The following is a 14,354-nucleotide window of genomic DNA, read 5'->3' as shown; positions in this document are numbered from 1 at the left end:
AGCGTTGGATTTCAGTCAAAGAATAGCTATAAATTTGTCATCTCATGTAGAAGACACGATGATGTCAGTGGCCCATAGACTCTCAACAGAGACTCTTGTTAGACTTGGGATCCTGCCTATTTTTTCCTAGTCTGAGCTGCTTTAGTTAATTTATTGAAGTCTCACTCTTTAAACATTTAGCCATATGGCTCCATAATTCCCCGGATTGCCTCAGGTCATCAGGAAGCAGCAGATGCAGACACAATGGTATCACAAGCAATAGCTACTGTTCAGAGGCAATTGGTGAGTTCCTATTCTGCCCTACTATCATCGAGCTGCAAAACACAGGCCCAGACATAACATTGGACTAATTTTCTTTCCAAAACAGTAACGTCTATTAAAGTACCCCCCCCAAAAAGTAACAGCTTTCCAGGAAAGATTCAGAGGAATAAACAGAAAACTTCAAATAAATATTTTTCCTGACATACCCAACATAGCAATATCCAGAAATAAATCTGGAAAATTAAATAAACTGGGTATACCTTCTTTTGTTCAAGCTCAGAGAAATCTAAAAAAATATAAATACAAAAAAAGCCCCAAAACCTAACAATCAGACAAGCATCTGTTTTACAGCCCTAAAACTTGTCATCTACCTACCTTTCAACCCTACATTCCTTTCATGCAGACTCCAAAATCACTCTAAAATGTGACACTTTCAATACTCACGTTCCCGGATCATCTGTGCTACTAACCTCATTATCTGGCTGGCACTTGCTGTCTTTAGTTGGCCTTTGTGTCTTTCTAAGTGTGGATTCCTCAGAACCTGTGGACTAAAAAGAAATTAATTGCTTTAGATTCAGTGTGCTGAGAAGTGAGCTACTTACCTGAAAAACGTGAAAGGGGAAATTAGCACGGAGTAGAACTGAGCACATTACAATGGTACTCTTACCCATCTACCTGCCCTCTTTACCTTGCCTTCCCCGTGCAGGAGACTAACCAAGCAAAATCTACAGTTAAACATTGTTCTCTCTGAGTAATACCAGGAAGGCAACAATCCCTGAAGCCAGCAGACAGGTACTGGCAGAAGTGCCTTTTCACATCTAACAAAATTAAACTGCTCCTCAACACAAGAACCTTTGATGTCCAGTAATCCCAAATTTCTACCACGAACCAGCATGCAACAAAAAAGAAAACAAGAACAGGAAATACTTAGAGGAGGAAGAGATAAGATTAAAAGAACAGCAAAATGAAAGGCAATGAAGAGATGGCTCTTAAGGCAGTCTGAGAAAGCCTGCAGTATGGGGAAACAGTGGATGTTTTCATTCTCAAAGATCCAAATAGAGCACCACTGCAAGAGGGAAATGATTTATCTAGATAGTTTTCCCAACAGTTCTTTATTAAAAAAAAAAAAAAAAAAAAAGGAAAAAATAAAACCATGGAGAGTTCAGAAAAGAAAAAACTGCTTATTAGATGTTCAGGAAGCACAGTCCGATAAGTCTTATGGCTCAAGTCAACATATATCATGACGGAGACATAAAGTTACACATAGGCCCTCAATCACACTCTTACCAGACCAAATCCACACCAACACTTTCACTTCATGAGAGTAATTGCTGTTAAAAGATAGTACTTAATTGTTAAATGAGCAGAGAATACAAACATGCAAATTCATATATATACAAAGGTTATAACAAATGTTCAGTCCCTACCACAGCATGCCAGAAGTTATTGCTCTCCAAAGTAACATTGCAATTACCTTTTTCTCTGCTTTATCCTTTCCATGTTCTCTTAAATGCTCCCCTTCTTTTTCTCTGTCCCTTTGTCTATCCCTTTCTCGATCTTTTCCTCTATCTCTGTCTTTCTCTCTCTCCCTGTCCCTATCCTTATCTTTGTCTCTTCCTTTCAGTCTGTCCTTTTCTCTTCCTCCTTCATTTTTTTTCTCTCTTTCCTGTCCTTTATCACGCTCAAGATCATCTTCTCGTTCTATGTCTCCTTTTCCCTTGTTTTTTTCTGTTTCTTTTCCTTGTTTGGTTGTTCTGCTTTTGTCTCTTTCCCTTTCTTGCTTTTCTCCTTCCTTAAAGGTGTCTCTTTCAGGGTCTTTGTGCCCGTCTTCATTATTCTTCTGTTTATCACTTTCCTTTTCTCTTTCTTCACTCTCATTCAAATATCCTTTGGGTTTTCTGTCTCTGCTTGAGCTTCTGTCTTTAATTTCAGTCTCTCCACTACCCTAAAAAGAAAGTAAAAACTAAAATTCAATTCCAATATATGGCAACTCTAACACACAGTTACCTTCCACAGAAAAAAATGCAAGCTAAGAAAACCAACCAAATAACAAAAAACAACAAAAAAAACCAAACCATAAAAAGCAGTAGTCCTTGTACCCCACAAAAGCTGCAAATGCCTACCTGTTTATCTCGATGGCTTTTTTGTTCTGTTTTGGATTCTCTGCTTTCTTTATCTCGAGATTTAGAGGATGAAAGCTTCCCTTTAGCATCAGCTCTTTCCCCAGCTAGGATCCTTTTTACAGCAACATCACTGGACAGCTGCACGGAACAGAAAAACGACATTGAAATGAGTAAATTATTTTATTAAATATCTCCTTCCTCCCTAACTCTGTAATCAACATGATCTGATTTTTTTGGGGGGAGCATTGGTTAGGGTTTTTTTAATAAAGCTTATATTTCTGGTCTTCTGGAAACTTTCTTTCAGAGAAGCAGCAATGCGCTTTTAATGTCAAACACCTCCTTGAAATTCTTGCAAAAATTTGATTATATGTTCCAGAGCTACATAAATATACAGTTCTTTTTACGTACTATAGCACAATAGCAGTTCTCATTGCAACAACTCAAATATTTTTCAAAATGGTAAGGTAAATGACTGTCAAATCCTTATACCACGACTGCTAGATTGGTTAAGCTCTCAAAACCACATTATGTTGTACTTGCATCCACTCTTAGGCCACTCCGCTTTCACCTAATACTTGCTCAATCAGCAACAGTCTCTAAAGAAAACTACATTAAGAATGAGTTTCAATAAGCTGTAGTTATGCTTTTCAAAAGGCTTCTGCATCTAGTTCATTTGTTAAGATGACAAGCAATTATTAATTAGATCACTTACACAGCAAGTTAATGAAATGTTTTCATGTCCAAGTGGCAAAGAAAAAAATCATCACATTGCCATTCTTCCTGAAACAGGAATGACTTTTAGATCACTAAAACTGATATTGCCCTGGGAGTTGGCTCCTGATTTTCTCCAAGTTTGTAAACGCAAAACTATGAATTTTTGTGGGTTTTCACATTTGGACACAAACTTCTGTTCGTTAGTAACACTTACCTGAATTACCTGACTCCAAACAGTGTGCTCAGCTCATCACTATAAGTATCAAGCTAGAGATTGAAGGAAATCTTTTCCACAATGCACATCAGACACAACAAAAGCCAAGGGGCTAATTATCTTCTGTCAAACAAGTAGACTATATCTTTTGGATATTAAATCTCATCACAACATTCTATAAAGCTGTTCCATCAAGCACATTGTCTAACTCATCCAGTATCCGTGCGTACGTTTATCAGCTTCCCCCTTCCTGATCTCAAGCAATTCATAAGGAAGAAGCTCACAGCACTCAGCAAATTAAAACAAAACAACAGAAATATTTAAATGAGTAGATCAGACAAAAATAATCCAAACTAAACTTGCAGACAGCCTATAAACACTGTAGTATTTCAGTTAAATATACACACTTTCTTCACACTCATTAATTCAAGGGTTTTAGATAATACTTTTGTATTTCAAAAATCTCTGTAACACTTATAAGCAAAGACTTCCCGTTACTTTTAATGAAACAATTACTTTAAGAATGCAACCATTATTTTAAGAACTGCCCCTGCAGTTATTTTTAACAGGTTATCAAATTTCTCCTTTGCCTCACCCATATTCAAAAAAGTTTGAAAAAATAAATAAAAAAAAAGAAGCACATAGGAAAAATCACTTTCATTACAGAATTAGAGATTTGACTGAAATTTTAGAGGAGAAAAGTCAAAGGTGGCAGCATCTGGTCATTTAATTAATGTGTCTGCATCCAAAATTTTTAAAAGTTCTGAAGATTCATATTCTTCTCCAAACCTAATCTCATGTTATTAAATGACCAGTAAGTACGGTGAAAAATAAAAACCAGCATACATTAAAAGCACTAAAATATCCAGAGTGTATTTGCACGGGGACCTGACTGAAACTCTACTAAGGATCCAATACTATCTCTCTGTTGTTATTAGAAGTGGTGACTCAACATTTATCTTGTGTAACTAAAAATGCAGATGAGTGTCAATAAAATCTGTTGCAAATAAGCTCTGACAATATAACTCCATGTGTATAAAATATATATGTGACATCAGGGATCAGGGCCAGCCAGCATGGGTTTATGAAAGGGAAGTCCTGCTTAACCAACTTGATCTCTTTCTATGACCACGTGACCCGTCTTCTCGATGCGGGGAAGGCTGTGGACGTTGTCTACCTGGACTCTGGTAAGGCCTTTGACACCGTCCCCCACAGCGTTCTCCTGGAGAAGCTGGCGAATCATGGCATAGACAAGTGTACTCTTCACTGGGTAAAAAACTGGCTGGATGGCCGTGCCCAGGGAGTTGTAATTAATGGGGTGAAATCCAGTTGGTGGCCGGTCACCAGTGGTGTCCCTCAGGGCTCAGTTTTGGGGCCAGTCTTGTTTAATATCTTTATTGATGATCTGGACGAGGGGATTGAGTGCACCCTCAGTAAGGTTGCAGATGACACCAAACTAGGTGGGAGTGTTGATCTGCCTGAGGGTCGGCAGGCTCTACAGAGGGACCTGGACAGGTTGGATCAATGGGCCAAGGCCAACAGGATGAGGTTTAATAAGGCCAAGTGCCGGGTCCTGCATTTCGGTCACAACAACCCCAGGCAATGCTACAGGCTCGGGGAAGAGTGGCTGGAAAGCTGCCCAGCAGAAAAGGACCTGGGGGTGTTGGTGAACAGCCGGCTTCACACGAGCCAGCAGTGTGCCCAGGTGGCCAAGAAAGCCAATGGCATCCTGGCCTGTATCAGGAATAGCGTGGCCAGCAGGAGCAGGGAAGTGATGGTGCCTCTGTACTGGGCACTGGTGAGGCCTCACCTCGAGTACTGTGTTCAGTTCTGGGCCCCTCACTACAGGAAGGACATTGAGCTGCTGGAGTGTGTCCAGAGGAGAGCCACCAAGCTGGTGAGGGGTCTAGAGAACAAGTCATAGGAGGAGAGGCTGAGGGAACTGGGCATGTTCAGTTTGGAGAAGAGGAGGCTGAGGGGGGACCTCATTGCCCTCTACAACTCCCTGAAAGGAGGTTGCAGAGAGGTGGGTGTTGGCCTCTTCTCCCAAGGGAATAATGACAGGAGCAGAGGAAATGGTCTGAAGTTGGGGCAGGGGAGGTTTAGATTAGATATTAGGAAGAATTACTTTACTGAGAGGGTGGTCAGGCACTGGAACAGCCTCCCCAGGGAGGTGGTGGAGTCGCCATCCCTGGAGGTATTTGAGAAACGTGTAGAGGTGGCACTTCAGGGCATGCTCTAGTGCCTGAAAATGTTGGTTTCTTTCTGTGTGTGGGTGGGATGGTGTGTGGTTGTGGGCATTTGTTTTGGTTTGCTTTTGGTGTTCTGGGATTTTTTTTCTGTTTTTTTTCTTTTCTTTTTTTTTTTTCTGTTGGTTGGACTCGATGATCTCAAAGGTCCCATCCAACCAAAAATATTCTGTGATTCTGTGATTCATACCTTATTTAGGCAACACTTCCCAATTGCTTGAAGAAATTCATTGGTTTTTTCAGGTTCATGTCCAGCCACAACACGTGCTGGTTTTACTGACAGCGGCTCTCCTGTTACCATTACAACAGCATCAATTGCCTTCTGAAGGAAGCCGATTTTGGCATCTTTATCCTGGTAAAAGAGCAATTAAGCAATAATACTGAGACTCCAAAATAATTCCACACATCACGTAATGACTAGAAAAACTCTGATGGGAGGCATAGCTGCAGAAGGCATCCATACAACAAGAGCAGCACATGGTTTGTAAGGTCAGGAAAGAGGGCTGCCCCTGATTTATTGTTAGTTATTAATTTCTGATTAAGAAATGACAGCTTTCACAATGGATGAACAATGAACTGGAATGACCAAAGTGAAAGTATAACTTTATCTTTTTAATATGTTTATCATTTAGTTCCAGTGCATTTTAAGACTGCTGTAAGACCCTTGGCACTCTATTCTCAAGCATTACATGTTAACGAAGATGAAGTTTTGTTTAAGAAATGATTGCAAGTATTACCAAAAGAATCACTAGAGAGTCGTAACAGGACTGTTACGGTAGATATTCCTCAGAAGGACAGTTCTTGCCCTGAATATTTTTCAGCACAGTGTGTCACAAAGTTATGGGACTTATATGAGTCTAAACTGAGGGACTTACATACTTGCACACGTACCTTACAAACCAGACTTAAGAGTGAGTAAAGAAAACATACAAAAGATGGTGGGCAAGGGATACAGGCACATATTTTTATCTCAACAACTACCAGATGTGTTTTAGTTTTATAATTATACTTTACAAACAACTTTCTTCAAGTGCCCTTCAGTAGAGATGACGGCTTTTGGTGATGATGCAAAATCATAAGGAAAAAAAACAAAAACAAAATAAACCAACCCCCACCACGTAAAATTTTATTAGAGGGTTCCTGGCCCAGAGAATGAAACCACAGTGTGAAGTCTCTGCAGCTGCAGAATACTCATGGGGTGAAAAAAAAAAAAAAAAAAACCAACCAGTTGTATTAATAAAACATAAAATTCAAGGAATATTTATCAGGCCACCACTGAAGTCTACTCGCTCATCCTTTACAGTCAGGAGTGGAGATAAGAAAGTACTTAACTAGCCTGTTAAAAAGTAAGCCCATGTGAGAAGAATTCTCTCTACGTGTTTTAATAGGCATCAGTTCAAAAGAATATAAACTACAGCACTCAAACTGATAACTAAAAAGCAGACCACTGCCATTTCAGTTAATTCAGAAAAGAAGCAGTTGTAATCCAGTAAAACACCCGATTTTGCACTGCGCTTGCTGTCTGGGTATCTCAGGTGCACAGGTCTGGAATGACCTGGATCTAATTTGACAGACACACCAATACAGAGGAAAGCAAGAGAAGCCAGTATTTTCTCAGCTGAGGAAGACCAACACTCTTTACAGGCCATCTGGTAGCACTATCTATTCCTGTGGCACTGGAGCTTAATAGAGCCATGTGTTTTCTCAAGTCCCAGAACCACTCTCCATAAACAAGAACTGGATTCTGCTGCAAGCACGTAAATGATAGTTAAACACCTGGGAAGACAGTCTCCAGAGTCAGAGTACTTCCCATCTTTGACTCTTCCAAAATGACTAAACCAAACAACTTCCACATAGCTGGGATTTTCAGATTGTCTCCACTAACATCAGGAACACTTCACCCTCACCAGCACTACCTGCGTTCACAAATAAAAAGGGAAAGGAAGGAAACACTGCAACTATTAAAACAGTTATCCATCTTTCCAAGGACATATGCAATCTATAAATTTAGGGAAGGAGACAGTACGCTTTTCTAAACTAAACAAGTTTTCAAATAAAGATCAAAAATTTTCTCCTACATCCTCATCATTTTCAGCAGTCACATTATCAGTGTATTCTGTCCACATAAGAAATCCTCATGAACCCAATGAGAAATCTACAGCTCCTACCTGCATCAGTAAATAAAAGTTCTATCAAAATAGAAACAAACATCTGAAACACAGCTGAAAGCTTAAGAAATACTTTTATTGGGTAGCTTCCAAACAAAGGTATCTCCACTATTCCAAGTGGCTAAGACTTTACATATATAAAAATGTAAAGACTTTTCTGTGTGCATAAAGCTGATGGTGAAGATTAAAAGATATCCAATCTTTCCACTTATAAGAGAACTTTTTACTAGACCTAACAGGACAAACCTTTCTGATAAGCGTGCAGACAGCAATACCGTCCAACATACCTGTCCTCGCGCTTTTTATTTCCCTTACATCTCTCTTCCATTGGTTGCTCTGACTGTACATCTCTGAAACAAACTAGAACTCAGCGAGGTTAATGTGCATGTTCTGCAGGCCAGATTTGGCAGATTTGGCTCGTGGGATGCTTCCAGCCAGCCTCCCACGTCTTTCTACCCAGAAGTTTTGGTCTCCACGTAAAGGTTACTGTCCTGATTATCTACAACTCCAACAGAAATCACAATAAGGAATCAACAAAGGAGATCCAGGTCTTTCTCCTGACCAGTGTTTTGGAAAGAACACCACAAGCTAGAGGCGTTTTCCCTCATACTGCAGCATTTTGATCTCCTCTGTGGTTTTCAAGAGTTCAGGCAATCTCATGGACTGTGAAAGAAATTCTCAGAGAGGTACTCAAGATTGGTGCAACTTCACAGCTACCACAGTACATAGATAGAAACACAAACCTACTCAGGACTTGGCAGGAAATACGCTTTTTCGATCTACCAAATAAAATGCGCCATGCTCTCCAAAGATGAAGCAGCATGTGCTAAGCTGTTCTCCATCACAGAACCTATTGACAAACTTCAACAGGGAAAGTACCAACAAAAACAATCAATCCATTGTATAACTAATTCAGTTTCGAGTTACCCTGACAACAATAAGAACAGTCACAGAAATAAACATACATATCAGACAGGTAATTAGCTGGAAGAAGCGCATAAAACATCCACGCAACTGGCTGTATGGATGACAAGCCAGGCTCACTGACCTCATACTTTCAGTTGCTATATTAAACAATCACCAACAGATGTAGCTGTCTAACTAGCAACATACACACCCTGCATTATTTGCCATGAATAAGCAAAAGTCAGTAGTTGGAGAAGTGAGCATCCCTAGCTCAGCAAAGAGGCACACAGTAGAAGAGCAGCAAACAGAGACTAAAGTTACCTTTGGACTTAGGAAAAGCATTTTTCAGTAATAACATTAACCTCCTCCTTCAGTAATTAGCCATTTGTATACTGTAATAAAGCTTTTGTGGAATGCATATACTGACAAATGCGTCGGTAAGCCCTGGGATATTAAGCAAGAATATTTAGTGTATATATATATACACAGTATGCATGCATATCTGTACACGTACATGTGTATACATGCACATATATAAAGCCATAAATATAAAACCATACATTCCATTCAGAGGCCACAAGACTCTTTAAAAAGCCGTGTGTGCATTTCCAGTGTCTGTGATTTATTACCAATGCCTAACTACTACTTCAAGGCAACCCTGCTACATAATGGTTCTTTTCATCTGTAATACAACACTATTTTGGAAACCAAGATCTGGTCATACATTAATGCTCACTGTTTTGAGACCTGTGCAGAAATAGTTCTCTACACACAACAGCTTATTTGTGTCACGTCCGCAAATGCAATCTATAGGTGTTCACCTCATGTACTGCATCATATAACCAACAGGCAATAGCTTCTACAATTTCTTCACAAAACTAAAGACAGGTAGTTGGCATTGAATGCTGAAAAGACCAAAGTACCTTGTGGCAAATTTCAAAGAATACTAATATATGAAAGCTAAACAAATAAGGAAGTTTCATGCCCACCTTAATGTTATCTGATTTCAATTCAAAATCCGTGTAAAGTCCTTTCATAAAGCCTGTCACTCTAATTACCTTCAAAAGAGAAGAAAAGGAGTAAGTTAAGAACACTTGAAGGCTTCTGTTCAATAAAGCTTGTGTGGCAATAGGAAATACATTGGCCTTCTTTGCTTTCAGAGATGACACCCCGACTAGAACTATTTCTAGAGCAGGTTTGAAGGTCTGCTGTCTCTCTGAACATGCTGTGGAACAATGAGACTTAATCCTTGCTTACAGCTCAGCCCTCCCTTCCTGTTTAATTCCATCTTTAACCTTGAATCCAGGAGCTTCACAGCATGAACACCCGCATGTGCATGTTAAATGCAGCTCTGCATTATTCCCATATTGACTTCTTTACATGTGACTATATATAAAAGCAGCAGCTCAGTGAATACAAAAATTAAGACTTTGTTCGTGTTTTTCTTTTTTAAATGGAAGGTGGAAAAAGAACCTACGAACAGGTTTCACAAAAGATCAAACGCGTAGAAGACTGAGGAAAAGAGTGGGACGCCTCATCTTGTCTTAACCACCGCCAGCCACCCTAAAAACCCTGAGATTTGCTCACTACCCTGAACCCTCTGAGATTTACTGGCTATTCGGAGAATAACACCCACAGCAGTGACCTGCGTAAGCCACCCAGCCCTGGGCATGCCCCGGAAAGGTGACGGGGTCCCTCAGTGTCACCGGTGTCCCCCCGGCAGAGCCTCCCATCCCCGTCCCACCCCGCGGCAGCCACCGCCCCGCCCGCCAGGGGGCGGCCGAGCCCGCAGGGAGGCCCTGTTGCCTTAGCAACAGCGGAGCGGGCCCGCAGGCTGGTTCCCGGCCCACCTCGGTGATCACGTCGTGCAGGTAGCGGAAGGGCGGCTTACTCAGCAGCCGGTCCGTCAGCGGCGGCTTGCGGATCACTCGACCCAAGGACTCTTGCGTCCTCCGCACCACCGCCTCGTTCATAGCGGCGGCGGGACTACGCCGCCACCGCCACAGGCGGCTCCGAGCATTCCCGACCTGCCCCGCGGCGCAGCGCGCCTCACTGCGCAAGCGCAGAGGCGGGGTGGGCGGTTGCTAGGCTCAACGCGGCCCTAGCAACCGGCCCAGCGGCCTGGTTAGGCCCTGCCCTCCTCCGGCCCGGGCAGGAGGGAGGAGTCCCAGCAACCAGCCGCAAAACCTCCGGTCCCACGCAACTAGCTACGCCCCAGCCCCTTGTCTGAATAATCAGCAGATAAACAGAAACTTCAATTGTATCTTTGGGGTTTAGGTTTGGTTTTTTTTTTTTTTATTTTTCTTGAAATAAAGTACAAAGTAAGAGCAACGCATGGGAGAGAAGGAGCCAACGTCAGGGTTGCCCAGTCCCATGTCACGGTGATACTTAAGGTGGATTTTATGTAGTTTATAAATGGTTAAACTGTAGAGAATCTTCTTTTAGAGAAGAAATGTAGCTATTTTAGTAACCATCCCAAACGGTTTCAAGGGCTTAGTGAGATAAGAAAGGATGTCTGTGGCCCTGAGAACATGGTGACCTAAGACAGGGATGCAATAAATATGGACATCGTCTGACAAACAGGTGGTAGCAGGGAGATCATTAGTTTTAACGAGCAATTAAGCAGTTAGAGTGCTTTGCCAACAGGAAAAGTGAGCCAAAGGACAGGTGAAGAAGATGAAGATTGAGGAAGAAACAACCCTCACTCAAAATGAGGACCACCAGAAGGCACAACTATGCATGCCCAAAAGCTTATTATATTATGTAAATTAATTCTCAGAAATGTAATGAAAATGCTAATGTTTTCTTGGAATTGCATTGAATATGTATACACTGTATAAATTTGATTTGACAATGGCATTCGGTGTGCACAACAGGAGGAGCTATCCCCTGTGAACCCGGCGCCGCAATAAAGAATGCCTGCTTTCTAGAACTTTAAATTGAATCTTAGAAAGTTTTGTCTGCCAGTTTGCAGTAACAATGGTCCCTAGGAAAACCAGGCCACGGCCATTAAAGAAGAGCACAGGACCCCCAGCACCATCCTTGTCTCCTGCAGGCCTGTTCCCACCAGCCAGCATACTACAACCCTCCCTGCAACACTGTTCGTCTTTGCCCCGTCACGGCCCTCATCGACAAGCAAAAACCCGGCTGTGCCCCAGCCTCCACGTTGCTGCCAATCTCCCTGACCAGGTTTGAGAACCTGCTGCTTTTTTGCTTGGCCAGTCATGACCACTGATGTTTGAGAGGGCTGTGTGGGGACTGTGCTGTCGTGCCTGAACTTACAGTTCCAGCTTACCTGTCTTGCTATCCAACCTTCACAGAATCACAGAATCTTCATGGTTGGAAGGGACCTTTGAGATCATGGAGTCCAACCACAAAACAACAACAACAACAACAACAACAACAACAACAAAACACACCAAAAAAACCCCACAAACAGACACAACCCAACAATCTCGGGCACTAGAGCATGCCCTGAAGCGCCACCTCTACACGTTTCTTAAATACCTTCAGGGATGGCGACTCCACCACCTCCCTGGGCAGGCTGTTCCAGGGCCTGACCACCCTCTCAGTAAAGTAATTCTTCCTAATATCTAATCTAAACCTCCCCTGTCCCAACTTCAGACCATTTCCTCTGGTCCTGTCATTATTCCCTTGGGAGAAGAGGCCAACACCCACCTCTCTACAACCTCCTTTCAGGGAGTTGTAGAGGGCAATGAGGTCTCCCCTCAGCCTCCTCTTCTCCAAACTACACATGTCCAGTTCCCTCAGCCTCTCCTCCTATGACTTGTTCTCCAGACCCCCCACCAGCTTGGTGGCTCTCCTCTGGACACGCTCCAGCAGCTCAATGTCCTTCTTGTAGTGAGGGGCCCAGAACTGAACACAGCACTCGAGGTGAGGCCTCACCAGTGCCGAAAAAGAATGAATAAGATTTGGGAACAAAAAGAGACACATTACTGTGTGAGCTGCAACAGGATGCAGGATGCAGGAACAACCACAAAACCATGGATGAAAGGCAAAGAACAAATTTAATCTCAATACCTCGCAGACTGGGGGATCTCCAAGTCAGCATCTGGGCAGTGGCACGCAAGCAGGGGACACGGGCACCGCGGAGCGAGTGAGTCCTTGTTAGCAAGAGAGTCCTCATTAGTGAGAGAGAAAGAGAGAGAACCTGCTGTTCTCGCCTGATATCACAGATTCAAGCAGGTGTAGTTTTCCACTGTGCTTTGATCTTCTCCAGCAGCAGGGCAGGAAGCTCAGAGATGTTCAATGAGGTGCCCCTGAGTCCATCTCAGGCTCATGTTATCTAAGTGCAGATGTTCTACTTGCAAAACACATAAGACTAAACAACCATTAGTGTGATATATGTTTTCCAGCACAGTGCGGGTCACTTGAGCATATTTACAATCCTCCTTGCCGATCTTCTATTACTTTCCCACAGTTATCAAAGCTCGTTTAACTGGTTAAAGTTAAGGCAAGGAGAGTGGTTAATTTTTCAGCAGAGGAAGGGAAGGGGATGGCTACCATGCTGACAGGGTAATTACACCTGGGCTCCTGAGAGCAGGTGGTTGCAGGGAAGCGATTTCTGTCTTCTCCCAGCCCGGCACACTGGTAGGTTGATGAGGTTCCCAGACAGCCTGTGACTACAGCATCTGGTGAGCCTGGGAAGAAGAGATGGTGTTGACAGCTTCTACATCCAAGGGCATCAGAAGAAGTCTCGGAGGAAGCAAGATAACTGGGAACAAGCTGCTCTAGGGAAAAGGGTTGTTTATATTGGAGTCATGTGGTTTATTTGGACTTCTGCCACCAACTCTCCATGAGGCATCTGAGATGCCTGGGAAGGAATCTTGGGGGTTTTGTTAAATTTGGCCTTTGGCACACTCATTTTGCTGAAGAGGTAGTACCCCAAGGAAGCACAGCTCAGTTTAACTGAAGAACCAAAAGCTAGCAACCCCCAAAATCTCCATGAATCCCTGTGGAGATTCACGTGGGAGGCATTGGAATTGAAACAAGTACCTGAAGACTATAAAACAGATAGTTTTAAGTTTAGTCTGGAGACCTAGTCTTTTTGAGGAGACCTTGGACTAGAATTGTTCACAGACGTTGGGCAAGCTGAGACCAATCCTCCTGAAGATATCAGCAGGAAATTCAGCTGACCACACAGCATCAACAAGAGACAAAGCAGTGTACCAAATGGATCAAGAGAAGATTCACAGATCTCTGACATGTGCCAAAAGCTGTCCTAACACCAAAGGAGTGGTAGAGAAACTTACTGTTCTGAGCCGTTCACCACCACTACAAGCAGGACTAGACATCAACGCATACTGCCTTTTCCTCCAGGGTTTGCCTTCTCCCATGACGAGGGACTGTGACCTTTCCAGCCACTAGTTTGACTTCATACAGCAGAATTTCTTTGCAGAAATAGGCTGGAAAGCAGCAAGACAGCACCATGGTACATATTGCTGGCCAAATATTCAAGGCTTCACTGCCCAGGAGCAGGAATGTAAAGCTCCCTACCTCTGTTTCTTTTTACATACCACAAACAGCAGAATACTATCTCCAGTCTCAAATAATCTTATGAACTCAGTAGCTTCAGTGCACACATCTATATATGCAGTTTCCAGCCCCTCTCAGCTGAGCTACCAGGTGCTGCTGTAAAATATAGATGCAGCTCACCTACTGTCTGTCTCAAAGACACATCTAGTTCAGACCTGAGGAT

The 14,354-nt window shown here is 42.6% G+C and overlaps 1 protein-coding gene across 2 annotated transcripts in view; it reads right to left on the bottom strand.

The window, feature by feature from the left end:
• TRAF3IP1 (TRAF3 interacting protein 1) overlaps positions 1-10,670 on the bottom strand; it is a 45,597-nt gene extending 34,927 nt beyond the window's left edge. The window contains exons 1-6 of one of the 2 annotated variants that reach the window (XM_074145576.1): positions 10,486-10,670; positions 9,625-9,693; positions 5,752-5,913; positions 2,385-2,522; positions 1,736-2,206; positions 732-809 (exon numbers count right to left, since the gene is read on the bottom strand). In XM_074145576.1, coding sequence (XP_074001677.1) covers positions 732-809; positions 1,736-2,206; positions 2,385-2,522; positions 5,752-5,913; positions 9,625-9,693; positions 10,486-10,608 — 1,041 coding nt within the window. In that variant the 5' untranslated portion in view covers positions 10,609-10,670. The remainder of the gene's footprint in view (positions 1-731; positions 810-1,735; positions 2,207-2,384; positions 2,523-5,751; positions 5,914-9,624; positions 9,694-10,485) is intronic. The other variant, XM_074145577.1, reaches the window with a different exon arrangement.
• Between the last annotated feature and the right edge of the window lie 3,684 nt (positions 10,671-14,354).

Source organism: Numenius arquata, chromosome 3 (assembly GCF_964106895.1).
Source record: "Numenius arquata chromosome 3, bNumArq3.hap1.1, whole genome shotgun sequence".
In the NCBI taxonomy this organism is placed as follows: domain Eukaryota; kingdom Metazoa; phylum Chordata; class Aves; order Charadriiformes; family Scolopacidae; genus Numenius; species Numenius arquata.
Note: the sequence above shows the minus strand (reverse complement) of the source record. Positions and strands in the feature narration are given on the sequence as shown.